The sequence below is a fragment of the Sapajus apella genome, unplaced genomic scaffold (genome assembly GCF_009761245.1).
Source record: "Sapajus apella isolate SASKATOON/1434 unplaced genomic scaffold, GSC_monkey_1.0 scaffold3, whole genome shotgun sequence".
Taxonomy (NCBI): domain Eukaryota; kingdom Metazoa; phylum Chordata; class Mammalia; order Primates; family Cebidae; genus Sapajus; species Sapajus apella.
In genome coordinates, this window is record NW_022436943.1 from 42,884,583 (window position 1) to 42,899,466 (window position 14,884).

The following is a 14,884-nucleotide window of genomic DNA, read 5'->3' on the forward strand; positions in this document are numbered from 1 at the left end:
AGGTGATAACATCATTGACACCACTTTTGTTTCTTTATTTTTTAGTGTTATGTTGTTTTTAACTGATCCATCATAAGTCTGCATATTTATGGGGTACAGTGCAATTTTTCGAGATGTATATATTCCACAATGATCAAAGCAGGGTAATAGCATAGCCATCACCTCAGATGCTCTTGAGTTTTCTGTGGTAGGATCATTAAAAATCCTCTCTTCTAGCTATTCTGAAGTTTGAGAAACATTATTGTTGACTATTGTCACCCTACAGTGCAATTAAACAGGAGAACTTACTCCTTCTAACTGTAGCTTTGTACCCAGTGACTAACTTCTCATATCCTCCCCTCCTGACTCCCCCCAGCTCTGGTAACTGCAATTCTACTCTCTACTTCTATGAAGTTGTTTCATCTTTAAATATGGGAGCGGGGGCTGTGCTTTCTATTTCAACTGCTGGCTACAGAACTAAGCACCAATTTTATTAATTTTTCATAATAATATGAAAGATAACACGACAGTACTGAAAACAACATCGTACCTTTAGAAAATATAGGCAATTCTCTAAATATGTCTGGGTAACAGTACCGGCTGAGATGTAATAAGAGTGTAAATCAATTAACAGTCTATGTGAAAAAGAAAAGGCAAAAAATGAGACCCTGGGGATCACATCTGGGATGAGAGGAAAAAGGAGAGGATGAAATGAAGGGGGAAAAGGTAAATTGGCCAACGTCCTTGCACCTCATAACCCCATGGTTAGCTGCCAAGCCCAGCAATTCAAAAAAAAGTCTCAATAAGGTCTCCCCTGACTTCTCCCAGAAGCCTCGCCTGCCACATGGTTTATTTCAAGCAGGAGAAGATCACCAGCCTGTATTCCATCCTTTTGGTTCTTGGTATCAGCCATGGCCCAGAGAAGTTGCATGTCAGAGGCTGATGGGTGGTGGCTGATGGGACCAATGTGGCTGCAGCTGAAGAACAAACAGCCTCCAGTTTGTTTTTATCTCATCTTATACAGAGCAATGAAAGGTGGCAAAACTTAAAGTGAAGTTTGCAGCATTTCAAAGAACTGACCACTTGCCTGACCCAGACATAGATGTTGGGGATGTTACGGTGAATACGACATGTTCTACATGTTCTCTATCCTCAAGGGCTCCCAGGCAGGCGAGGGAGGCCATCACCAAAACAGACACATATAGTCACACATTACATAACAATATTTTGGTCAACTGTGGACCGCATGTACAATGGTGGTCCCATAAGACTATAATGGAGCTAAAAAATTCCTATGGCCTAGTGATATCGTAGCTGTCATAACATTGCAGCACGCTCATGTGTCTGTGGTAATGCTAGTGTAGACAAACTTACTGTACTGCCAGGCATATAAAAGTATAGTACATATAATTATGTCCAGTCCACAGTTCATCAAGAATGACAATAAGTGACTGAGTCACTGGTTTACATATTTACTATACTCTACTTTTCATCATTTTTTTTACAGCATACTTCTTCTAGTCATTAAAAGAGTTAACCATAAAACAGTCTCAGGCAGGTCATTCAGGAAGTATTTCGGAAGATGGCAATGTTATCTGAGGAGATGACAGCTCGATGCATGGTATTACCCCTGAAGACCTTCCAGTGGGACAGGATGTGGACATGGAAGACAGTGATACTGATGATCCTGACCCTGTGTAGACCCAGGCTAATATTTCTGCATGTGCCTTGGTTTTTTACCAAGAAAAAATCAAAAATAAAAAATATTAAAACTAGAAAAAAGCTTGTAGAATAAGGATATAAAGAAAATATTTTTGTACCTGTGTACAATATATTTGTGTTTTAAGGTAAGTGTTATCACAAAAGAGCCAAAAAGTTAAAAAATTAAAAGTTTATATAGTAAAAAAAAGTTACAATAAGCTAATTTACCATAGAAAAAAGAAATTTTTAAATAAATTTAGCTTAGCCTAAGTGTAATGTTTATAAACACTATAGTAGTGTACAGTTATGTCCAAGGCCTTCACATTCACTCACCGCTGACTCACTGACACCCACTGCAAGCTCTGTTCGTGGTAAGTGCCCTATACAGGTATGTAATTTTTTTTGATATCATATTTTTACTGCATTTTTTCTATGTTTAGATATGTTTAAATCACAAATACTATTGTATTACGGTTGCCTATGGTATTCAGTACAGTATATTCTGTACGGGTTTGTAGCTTAGGAGCAATAGGCTATATCACACAGCCTAGGGGTGCCGTAGGCTACACCACCCACATGTGTGTAACTGCACTATGACATTCACACAACAATGAAATCACCCAAGGATACATGTCTCCAACCATATCCCAATCATTAAATGGTATGACTATAATGATTATCCCATGAGTTGTGAGATAAAAGAGCTAAGCTAGGCATGCCAGGCCTGTGCTACAGATAACATCTATCCCCGCAGGAAGGATTTCAGAGACTATGGCCTGGAGGCAGTGAAGCATGACATGATAATGATTATCATCAGATGTTTTCACTTTGAATTTACAATTGTTTTAAGATGAAGGTCCTCATCCTAGAGCATTTATAGCAGATGACGGAGTGGACGTGTATGGCTTTGCTTGCCAAACTTGCTTCCCTTTTAAGAAACAGTGCTTTCTTCCCAAGAGAACTGCTCTTTCTCTCCATTCCAACCATGAGGTTCTAGCTAATCCCCATACTTCACCTTCCTTGTCCCCATTGATTAGTCCAAGGTAAACCCATCCAATTTCATTCCTGAAACTGTTTAAGTTGGGCCTAAGAGAGAGGGACATTCCTTCTGTGGTGACAAGGTCATAAAGCAAGAAGATTGGAAGGACCATTTTCCCTTATGTGGAAGTAGTCTTCCTGGCCCTCCTTTCCCCAGTTCCTAGTTGCCTCTGAGGCCTCGCTGCACAATTCCCCTTCTGTCACTATGTGAAATATCACAGCATCCTTCCAGTAAAGTCCTCTTTTGGCCAAAACTAGTTCAAATTTGTTTTCCATCTCTTGCAATCAAAACTGAGTAGCAGTTTTGCACTTGCAGTGGCTTCTTGACATGTTAACCTTTGTCTTGAAGTTACATTTTCCCTCTCACCGCCCCCACCCCACGCTTTCTGAGAAGAGCTAGCCCAATCTCCATGTTGCCAATTTCTCCTTGTTCTATCTCAGTCTGTTCACACTTTGAACACTTGGTCAACGCTCTTTGCTTCCCCATTAGCAGTGCTTCTAGTTGCTCCCTACCTACATTTCCTGAAAGCCAGCTCCCATTTCAAAATACATTAAAATGCTGTCTACCAAAGCCACCACCAGGGAATCCTACTGGTGGATCAAGAGTGGGGCCCAGGAATCCGTATTTTTCACAAAATTCACACTGGTTGACTCCGATATGCAGCCAGGTGGAGGCATCATTAGGCCAAATGACTCATAAAGCCTATCAATTCATTTGTTTTTCCTTTTTACTTGTTCTTAAGCTTTTATTTTAAGTTCGAGTACATGTGCAGGTTTGTTTACTCAGGTAAATGTGTATCCTGGGCATTTGTTGTGCAGATTATTTCATCACCCAGGAATTAAGCCTGGTACCTATTAGTTATTTTTCCTGATCCTCTCCCTGGTCCCACCCTCCACCCTCCAAAACCTATCAATTTTTTTTTGTTTTTAAAGATGGGATTTCACCATGATGGCCAGGCTGCTCTTGAACTCCTGACCTCAGGTGATCCACCCACCTCGGCCTCCCAAAGTGCTAGGATTACAGGCATGAGCCACCACGCCCGGCCAAAACCTATCAATTTCAAGAGTAAATAAATGTCCTACTCAGGCGTACAAATTAACTGTTCCATCTCTACTTAAGTTTGAATACTACTCAGTCTCATCTACCTCAAAGAAAGCAGAACTATTGGAGGTTTGGACGTGTGTCACAGTGGTTTCAGGCTGCTGAGAGAATTATCTTGAAGGGGCTTGAGGTGACTTCATCGTCTGCAGGTGTTGCAGAGGCAGATCCGGCCCCTTGCACAAGCTGCCTTTGATTTCCTTCATGCTGGGGACAGATGATGTAGAGGTCATTTGTTTCCTTTTAAACTCAAGAATTACATCACAGACCTGTAAAATTTTTCTTAAAAAGTGTGTATGTGTGTGGTTTTTTTTCTTTCTTTTTTTTTTTTTTTTTTTTTTTGCCCAAAGCAGCTATCCCCAAAAGAGCTGGGCATTGTTCTCCTAGGGGCAGCAGCAATGTTGAAATATGGGGGGAAACTGCTCTAAATCCTTCAAGCAGTGTCACCTTTGGAGCAGTAAAACTGCTCTCTCTTCCCCATGAGAGATGACAAGCATGCCCCAGCAACCATTTTTTGAAAGCAGATGCCCGGTGGGAGAGGGATTTGATTTGCTGAAGGGTCAGCCAAGTCAAGCAAGTTCCTTCCTCACTTCTTCTCTGGCTGAAGGAGGTTTTGATGGTGGTGATGGAGGCTGAACTGAATCCACTTAGGAAACTCTCAAAGGCTTCTGGGCTTTCACATGAGCTGTCTCACATTTGGCCGGATACAGCAAGTGCTTCAAGGTTTTCTTCTGCCAAGAAGATTTCTTTGTTTTATTTTATGATGTTTTCTTTTATTTTCCTTTTATTGTGTTTTAATTCTAACAAACCTGTGTACCTTAGGGCTTAAGGCTCAGTGAAGCTGAAGGATTAGAGTCAAAAGAATTTTGCCATTTGGTCAATAGCATCCCCACATCCTGATATAGAGGTTTTTTTTCTAGGTTCCCTTCCCCTTGTCACTCCCCCTCCCCCCAACACACACACACACACACACACACACACACACACACACACACTTTTCTCTTTCTCCTCTTTCTCTCCTTTGCTTCCTCCCTTCTCTTCCCTCCCTCTCAACACATTCAATGAGTGCCCTAAACGGTGACAAACTTGCATGTGCTTCCCTTATGACTAAATCCCTGGGCCTTCTGCCAATATCCCACAGATGGCCCCAAACTGCAGGCATCCCATAAGGAGACCCCATGCTTTCAGTCCTTGTCTGTCGGAACGGTCAGGGTGGAGGAGGATGGTGGGGAATGGTGGTGTCTTCGTCCTGGGAGAAGGCGAAGCAACTTCCAGGAGGAAACGGGCGTTTCCTTCCCACGGGCTCTATCGAGCCCTGGGTCCTGGCCTCGGAACTCCACCCAGCCCCTCCCTGCCCTCTGGGAAAAGCCAGTCGCCACACACAGGCACACTCAGGCCCCGGCGCCGCGCCCTAAGGAGAGCAGCACCCACGGCCAATTGCCATGGCAACCCCAGGGTTCGTTCCACTTCCCCACCCAGCCGATCTCCCCCCTCCTCCCTGCACTGCAGCCAACCGGCTTGTGCGAGTCCCAGGAGCGCGCTATAAAACCTGTGCTGGTGGCGCTGGGCGTGATCGGCAAGCGCCGGACCAGGGGGAAGGCGAGCAGTGCCAATCTGCAGCGAAGAAAGTTTCCTTTGGTAGAAGCGAGAGGGAAAAGCCTGAGCATGCAGAGTGCGCAGAGCACGAGCCTCTGTCTCCGAAAGCAGTGCCTTTGCCTGGCCTTCCTGCTTCTCCATCTCCTGGGACAGGTAAGTGGTGCACCCTTAAGATGCCCCAAGCTACTTCGCCTTCCTGGGTGGCCCCCACTTGGTCACTGGGCTCTCTGCGTCTTCTGTCCCGGCTGAGGGGTTTCTCCTTTTTGTTTTGCCTGCCTTCAGGTCGCTGCGACTCAGCGCTGCCCTCCCCAGTGCCCGGGCCAGTGCCCCGCGACGCCGCCCACCTGCGCCCCCGGGGTGCGCTCGGTACTGGACGGCTGCTCCTGCTGTCTGGTGTGTGCCCGCCAGCGTGGCGAGAGCTGCTCAGATCTGGAGCCATGCGACGAGAGCAGTGGCCTCTACTGTGACCGCAGCGCGGACCCCAGCAACCAGACTGGCATCTGCATGGGTAATCCTGCCCCTCCACTATTGGCACTCTTCTTCTGCAGCTAACTGAAGCTGCTTCCTCCCTTCTCTCTTTTTTCCTCCCCTTTTCAGAGGGCGATAAGCAAATATTAATAATGCAGTAAGTGACATGTATAGAGCACTTACTGTGTGTCAGGCATGGTTTGGGGAGCACTTGGGACTTTGGGGAGCACCAGAGCCAGAAAGGAAAGCTGCCCTGGGGGGTGAGAGGCATTCCTCACTTGGCTTCCTAGACAAGCATCTAAGCAGAGTTAAGGGTCAGAAGTCATTTCCTTCCGACATATCTCGGGGGCCGCTTGGGGCTGATGGAAGCTTGAATTTACTCACAGGCTCACAGTTTCCCCAACTGCAGTTGGGGAAAACCCAGCAGGTTTGTTTTCACACCTGTAATTGTCCCCTTTGAACCAAAGCAGCCTAGTCTCCTGGGACAACTATGTAACCCTTCTCTGGATGCAAGTAAAATAAAATGCAGGTGCCAATCCAGGCTTCTAAAATTTAATCAGGGATCAGTTTTTCACATGGCACAACACTGAAGTTGGAGATTGTCCCTTCTTTTCTGGACAGGAGGGCTTTTACTTTTTTCTCTAAGCTACTGATGATTTATTATGCTTGAGTGCCAAGGAATCTTAATGCCCTTCCCAATTTCATCAGCTAACCTGTTGGAAAACATAAAGTACGCTTTTTCTCTTTTTAAAAATCTGACCTGCTGGAGTAGGAGACTCCAAGGAGGTTCTTGCAAAATGACTGAACATTGGGAGCAATGGCCAGGGGGCTTTGGGGTTATCATTTCACAGTTGCAAACCTCTTTCTTCATCCATAAAATGAGTGGCAAGACCAGATGATCTTGAAGGTTTCTTCTTGCTTTAAGAGGCCTCCATGAGGCCATCACTCTATGGTGGATACATAAGAAACCAGATCACTTGAACTAGAAAAGGACTTGGGGTTTGGAACATGTCTTCCAAATCTTACAAGCTTCTTCACTGTATCGTGTTCTTGTTTTTCCTCCTCCTCTTTGCTTTCTTTGCTTCCCCAATATACTAGCGGTAGAGGGAGATAACTGTGTGTTCGATGGAGTCATCTATCGCAGTGGAGAGAAATTTCAGCCAAGCTGCAAATTCCAGTGCACCTGCAGAGATGGGCAGATTGGTTGTGTGCCTCGCTGTCAGCTGGATGTGCTACTTCCTGAGCCTAACTGCCCAGCTCCAAGAAAAGTTGAGGTGCCCGGAGAATGCTGTGAAAAGTGGATCTGTGGCCCAGATGAGGAGGATTCACTGGGAGGCCTTACCCTTGCAGGTAAGAAACTCAATATACGTACAGCTTGTCATAGCAGAAGGTAAAGATAAGCATGAAGAATTTGCAATCCCTTAGATTTGAGGGAAAAAAAAAAAAAAAGCTGGCCTCAGATTCTGGCCATTCATTTGTAGATTCCAGGTTGCCCACTGAGATCAAACACAATTGTAGACATCAGATCAAACATATTTATAAACTCAAACTAAGTATAGAAGTTTGCCCCAATATCTCCTAAAGAGGACCTCCCAAATTCACTCTAGTGTCTTATTTTTGTCTCATTGGATGACCAGTATTTGTATTTTAATCCATCCCGCTTGACCCTCATTAGTACTACAAAGACAACATTTTGAATCCTCTTTCTTTTCTGGATTTGCTACCTAGTCTGCCTCATGATTAAGGCTACTCATCCCTGGACCGGTGTCACTGAAAAGTTTCATCTTTCTAGATGCTGTAGGAAGGTTCAGATGGCATGTCAGGACCTTTTTTATTCTTCTATTTTCTTTTATCAACGAAACAGTTTTAAAAAATCTCAAGAGACAGTAGAGGATATTTTAGAAGCCATTAATTGGCCAGATTATTTATATTAACAGTCTCCAGGATTTTATAGTATTTCTGAGGTCAGACATTATCAGCCATGCCATAAATTAATTAATTCAGTTCTGTGTCCTGGGAGCACTGGCGTTTAGTAGGTGCAGAATTGAATGAGACCCACTTTCTAATAATGATGGCTGAAAAGAACTACTTTCCAGTCCTCACATTTTACCCCATATGGCTGCTCTTATTTATCTATCCCATAGCTTACAGGCCAGAAGCCACCCTAGGAGTAGAAGTCTCCGACTCAAGCGTCAACTGCATTGAACAGACCACAGAGTGGACAGCATGCTCCAAGAGCTGTGGCATGGGGTTCTCCACCCGGGTCACCAACAGGAACCGTCAATGTGAGATGCTGAAACAGACTCGGCTCTGCATGGTGCGGCCCTGTGAACAAGAGCCCGAGCAGCCAACGGATAAGGTAGGAGCCTGGAGGAAACCTCCCATCCTGAAGGTAATGGCCTTGTCTCCTTGGAGCCGGGGCTTCAGAAGGTCACTGTGCCACTCTGTGACAGAGAGAACAGCTCTAGCTGGGAGTTAACCCCAGAGAAAAGGCAGTGGGGTTCCTGAAGCCAGCCTATCTTCTTTTTTCTCTTTATCATATTGAAATACTCCAAGCAACCCATAGTATACCCTCAGGTAAAAGAGGGAGGGGCCGGACAACTATAATGCTTTTCCCAATGGAGAGCGGTCTAGCGAATCCCATTCCATTCCTGGAGAAAACTGGCTACCCAATTGTCAAGCACAGCTGCTTCTAGAGAGAGAGTTCTGATCTCAGTTCTCTTTACTCCTGAGGTTCCGTCTGTATGGAACAACAAGGTAGAGGCCACATGCGTCTTCTCTCTCAGTCCTCAGCGCTCCACCTGGCACATATTGTGTGCATGATAAACAACTATTGATAAATAAGTGAGTGACTGTCTGGGAATTGTTGGTATTTTTAAAAACCTAGTGGAAATAATACATTTAACAGTATAAGGCAAAATGGGCCAAATAAAACAGAACATATCTTTTTTTTTTTTTTTGCTGGAATTATATCAACTCAGTATGTTAACCCTGAATGTGAGACATGCAGATCAGAAGCTCTGATTGGTTGCTGATGACATCACAGGCCTTGTTACCAGAGCCCTATATCAGATAAATGCAATACTCAATTTGAACCATTATATGGATCCTTATACAAACCTAAGATTAAAATAAAATAGTCCTTAGCAATTCAAGATTTACATCTCTTGGCACTGAAGCAATATCATCTAACACGTAAGAGGACAACTGTGGAGCCAGACAGCTTGGCTTTAAATTCTGTCTTTCCACGTGAACTAGCTATGTAATCTTGGGCAATTTTCTTAACTTCTCAGACTCAACTTCTTCTCCCACATAATGGGGCTGCTGAAAGTACCTACCTTAAGTTGTCATGATGATTAAATAGAATTAATTTGCAAAATGCTGGGTGTAGACTAAGTACTCTGTTAACAGTAGCCACCATTACTTATAATTTCTATTTACTGGTAAAATAAGAGTCCCTAGTGGTTGCATTAGTTATATGGCTGCTTTGCTATATAATTTTTTGAGGTCCATCCTAACTTTATGTTTCTTCAGTCAGTTTAGAAAGAACACCTAGAAACACCTTATCCCTAAAATTATATCCTAGAAGACACACTTCCCCGCAGTCCAGGGAATTCAAATATACATATAACATAGTAATATAGGTTCACCACATAAGGAGTCTCACATACAAACACATACACACACACAGGAATGTTGTTATACTGTACCATTTTGTGGGTGTTGACAAGAATACATGATAAATATTAAATGCAAAATAGTAAGAAAGAAGTCCTTCAATATTTTCAATGGCAGAGTAAATTCTTTATTAAATAAGACATTTCCATCGCATGCCTCTAAGATGTGGCTTTTTCTACTAGTTTTTTCTTTTTTCAAAATTTGGTTTTTTTTGTAACTTGGATCTTCTTTAATATTTGGTTATGTTATTTTTAAGATGTTTACTTATAGTATACATATTTTATAAATGTTGTAAAAATTTGTTTATAATCTAGGGAAAGACTAGTATAATAATCATTACTTCCTTGTCTCCAAGAGACTCTGAAATCTGAGACAGTGTTCCCCAAGCCAGCGGCATCATCTAAGGACTTGTTAAAATTCCAATTTGTGGTGTGGGTCCTACATCAGATGTACTGAATCAAAAACTCTGGGTGTGAGATCTGACAACTTGTTTTAACAAATCCTCTAGATGATTTTAATGTGCACTGAAGCTTGAGAGCCACTGATTTAAGATAATTCCAAATCTAATCACCCCATAAGAAGCAGATCATGCCTATGAAGGTAAACAGTGAAAAACTGTAGGAAATAAGTAGATGAAGAAATATAAGTAATAAATAAAATGTAATCAATTCTTTGCTGAATTATCAATATTGGGCCTCTTCATTTATCATTACTAATAAAATCTTGCATAAATTCCCCACTTTATTTGCCTTCATGAAATTTCCATGTCTTGGAATTTCCTGAGGTCACCATGTAATATAAAGAATGGGCTTTGTATGAGACAAATTCAAACATTAGATGTTTTCTGGTCCCCTTAGCTCTTTGAGACTCAGTTTCTTCATCTGTAAAACTTGGGAAATTGTTCTTTTTATGAATGATTATTCCTTGTATGAATGAATACTGTTAATATGGTTGAGTTAATGTCTGAAGAGTATTTGAAACATATAATAATACCAGATGTATACCCATTCTTTTTATAATACATTGTATTAGTCCATTTTCACACTGCTATGAAGAACTACCTGAGCCTGGGTAATTTATAGAGAAATGATGTTTAATTGACTCACAGTTCCACATGGCTGGAGAAACCTCAGGAAACTTACAATCGTGGCAGAAGATGAAGGAAAAACAAGGCACATCTTACATGGCAACAGGAGAGAGAGAGAGAGAGAGAGAGAGGAGAGAGGAGAGAAGAGAGAGGAGAGAGGGAGAGAGAGAGAGCGTGCCACACTTTTAAACCATCAGATCTTGTAAGAACTCACTCACTACCATGAGAACAAGGGAAAAATCCGCCCCCATGATCCAAACACCTTCCACCAGGCTCCTCCTCTGACATGTGGTGATTACAATTTGAGATGAGATTTGGGTAGGAACACAGACAGCCAAACCGTATCAAATGTAGAAATGCATTTGGCTAAAAATGACACCAAAGCATGTTACAGTGTCTTAAAAGACAGATTTTGTTATTATACATATGCTTTCATCTTCATGCTCATCTCTTCAATGTCAAAAGATCGTTACGGACAATTAGTCAAGGTGTTCACGTTCCAGAAAGAAAGGAAAATGAATGCAGGAACAATAAAGAATTGCATCTGCTCAAGGGGCAAAGGATTTCCCAGATTCTCTTGGCTTATATAACTTTGGCCAGAACTTTGGCACAAGGATATCCCAAGTCCCAGATAGTCTGTGGAAGTAAATACTTTTAGCTGATAACATTGCTCACGCAAAATTAACGTTCTGATAGCAAAGAAGAAAGACCAATAGATATTGGGTGGGCAACTAGCAGGTAATTCTATACTCTAAAATTCCTCAGACCATTCCTCAGAGCAATGGTAGCCATTTAATACATCACTTCTTTTTTTCTTTCTTAGAAAGGAAAAAAGTGCCTCCGCACCAAGAAATCACTCAAAGCCATCCACCTGCAGTTCAAGAACTGCACCAGCCTGCACACCTACAAGCCCAGGTTCTGTGGGCTGTGCACTGATGGCCGATGCTGCACTCCTCACAACACCAACACCATCCAGGTAGAGTTTCAGTGCTCCCCAGGGCAGACAGTCAAGAAACCAGTGATGGTCATTGGGACCTGCACCTGTCACACCAACTGTCCTAAGAACAATGAGGCCTTCCTCCAGGAGCTGGAGCTGAAGGCTAGCAGAGGTAAAATGTAACCTGCCACTCAATAAGCACACCTACAGAGCACCTGTAGCAGCTGCGTCACCCACCATCAAAGGAATATAAGTATTGAAGTTTCACAATTTCATCCTTGAATCCTATGTATTTTCCTAATGTGATCATATGAGGACCTTTATAGTTGTCTTTTTATTTAATAAAAAATGTAATTAACTGTAAACTTGGAATCAAGGTAAGCTCAGGATATGGCTTAGGGATGACTTACTTTCCTGTGGTTTTATTTTAAATGCAAATTTCTATAAATTTAAGGAAACAGGTATATAACTTACTTTGTAGATTGTATCACATTGCACTCATCATATTTTGTTGTGCACTAGTGCAATTCCAAGAAAATGTCACTGTAATGACTCAGTGAAGTCTAGAATCATACTGAACATGTCATTGTACAAGTATTTCAACCATATATTGAGCACATATATTGGGAAGATTCCCTATTGGCTCCCTTTTTGGCTAAGCCAGCTCTGAACTCCCAAGCTCCAGATCCAAGGAAACATACAGCTCTTCAACATGCCATCCAGAGATGACTATTAATTTTCTGTTTAGTTTTACACTAGGAAACATGTTGTATCTACAGTAATGAAATGTTTGCTAAGTGGAATGTTGTCATAAACTTTCCCCATTTAAGACAGATTGACTCCTTTCCAATAGAAAGAAGCTAAACAGAAAACTCTCAATACAAAGATGACTGGTCCCTCATAGCCCTCAGACATTTATATACTCGAAGCTGCTGAGGCCCCAAGTTTTTTTAATTTAGCAGAAACAGAGCATATTAGCAGGGATTCTCTCATCTTACTGATGAGTAAACTGAGGCCCAAAGCACTTGCTTACATCCTCTGATGACTGTATAAAATGTGCATTTTGTGGAATTTTGAGAAAAAAAGAGCAAAATCAACATGACTGGTGGTAAGAGACCACACATTTTATGGGAGTTTGGAATTATTGTAGACATGCCCAAAACTTATCCTTGGGCCATAATAATAAAAACTCATAATCAAGATATACGTGTATACATACATGTATCTGGTTTGTCAGGCTACCAGGTAGGCTGCAAAATTAAGTCTAGACATTCTTTTAATGCCACCACATGTGTTCCACTTTTCTACTTTAAAGTATTTATAAAAATATAAATTGTACATGTTGTAAAATATTATGTTTGATTTCTCTACTTGTCAGATACCCCTAAATAAACATGATTGTATTGCTGTGTGATTCTGTGTTACTTTGTTACACAAAAGTTGAACATTGTTGTTTACTGAAAATAAAATTAAAATTTATGAATTAAACCAGAAATCAATCAGTAGCATCTATTGAAAGCAAAATGAGTATTTCTGGATGAGCTTACAACTTCTTATCAGAAGGGAAACAAAAGACAACTCTTACTGAGTTAGACTCACCTCTACAGCCTCAAATAGCCTCCTCACTCCTTGCTCAGGCCCTCATCTCAAGCCCTGATCTATTTTTTCAGGATGGCCCACCAGACAACATCTATATATTAACATTTAAACTTGTTACCTGACCAAACAAAACTGAGCTCTGTGACTTCCTTATCTAATCAAAGGACATTCCACCCTCCCAATGGCACAGCTTAATTGGCCAGCACTTTCTTGATCAGTATTATCTTGCCAAGTACCAAGAAACGCATATTCCCATTGATCATGGGGAGTTGCATGACACATTGGACTGCATACTGGGCAGTGTGAGAGTCATAGTTAATGGAAGTTTTGTGTTTGGAAGCTTCTTGCTGATGCAATGCGGTTCTCAAGTTCTATAATTTGTAAGAAAAAATCTTTTTAAAAGAACTTTACTATTCCCAACTTTACTTCCTGGGTCTGCTCCCTTCTTCCTACCCTTCTCTTTAGCTAGTTTCTATTTGTCCTTTAAGGTGGATTAGAAAGCAACTTTGCCCTCTAGGAGTTCATTCACAGGAAATTATCAAGGACAGCAAATATTTTTGCATGCCAATGTTGTGCTGAGAGCTGTACCTGCATTAAATTGTTTAACTGGCACAATAGCCCTATGAAGCAGGCATTCTTCATATTCCCATGTAACGGATGAGGAAAACAAACAAACAAAAATGTTGAAAGAAACTGGTAAATCTAGAATTCAAATCAAAGTCCTTTTACTTTCTACCTGCTAACACATGGGTCCTGGAAAAGATGATCTATCTTCAAGACGGTTCTACATATATTGTTCATAATGGTAAAAAAAAAAAAAAATACAAACAAAGATTCCACAATGTAGATTTGGTTATGTTAATTATAGTATACCCATTAGGATGAAAAACAAAGCAATCTTTAAACTGAGAACTTAAGAAAAGATATCAGAAAATACATCCCAGGATGGTATAAAACTAGGAGAAGAGTGATTTGGTTTTGTTCAAAAGTATCTATGTCATGAATCAAAAGTGACCTAGGACAGAATGTGCAACAAAATATGATTAGTGATTACATCAGGCTAGTCTCACTTTTTTCCCTTTTTTGTCATTTCTTTACCAACTTAAAAAAAAAACTGAGAATATACTACCTTTATAACCAGAAAAACAAAAATTAAGGCTGATTTATGTTCCTTCTGGCATAATTCTCCTTGCACCTCTATATACTCATATAGAGATAGCTGCTCCTTCCAGCAGCCAACGCATTTGTTAAGTCATTCATTTTGTTCATTCAAAAAATACTTACTGATTGCTTCTGTGTGCCTAGCATTGTTTTAGACCCTGGGAACACAGCCATGAATAAATAAACAATAAGAATAAACACATTATCTCTTCTTCCTGAAATTTACATAACACTGTCAGGAAAGGCAGGCAAAAAAGCAGCAAACAATCAAGGAAGATAAATTTCAAATAATGCATAAATAAATCTGTGAAGATTATCAAAACAGGGTGATAACATAAAAAACTTCTGGGTGGCTAATTTAGCTTGAGGAAGAGAAATTCTTTCTAAAGAAATGACATTTCACTGGAATGACAGAGAGAAAGAATCTTCCAGTGAGAAGTAACAGCTAGTATAAAACAAAACAACACAGTGCCAGGGATAAAGTCAGAGTATTAAAGAAGATCCATGAGGCTAGAGTACAGAATGGGAGGAGAGGTGGGAG

At 41.3% G+C, this 14,884-nt stretch overlaps 1 protein-coding gene across 1 annotated transcript; it reads left to right on the forward strand.

The window, feature by feature from the left end:
- Nucleotides 1-5,251: 5,251 nt before the first annotated feature.
- Nucleotides 5,252-12,997, forward strand: CCN3 (cellular communication network factor 3). Its single transcript, XM_032252552.1, has 5 exons — nt 5,252-5,566; nt 5,696-5,921; nt 6,980-7,231; nt 8,026-8,240; nt 11,470-12,997. The coding sequence occupies exons 1-5, from the start codon at nt 5,483-5,485 to the stop codon at nt 11,764-11,766; spliced, it is 1,074 nt and encodes a 357-aa protein (XP_032108443.1). The 5' UTR covers nt 5,252-5,482; the 3' UTR covers nt 11,767-12,997.
- The last annotated feature ends 1,887 nt before the right edge of the window (nt 12,998-14,884 follow it).

Coding starts and splice junctions, on each gene's coding strand:
- CCN3 (XM_032252552.1), top strand. CDS start 5,483: ATGCAGAGTGCGCAGAGCACGAGCCTCTGTCTCCGAAAGCAGTGCCTT. Junction 5,567..5,695: donor TTCTCCATCTCCTGGGACAG/GTAAGTGGTGCA, acceptor GCCTGCCTTCAG/GTCGCTGCGACTCAGCGCTG. Junction 8,241..11,469: donor CCGAGCAGCCAACGGATAAG/GTAGGAGCCTGG, acceptor TTTCTTTCTTAG/AAAGGAAAAAAGTGCCTCCG.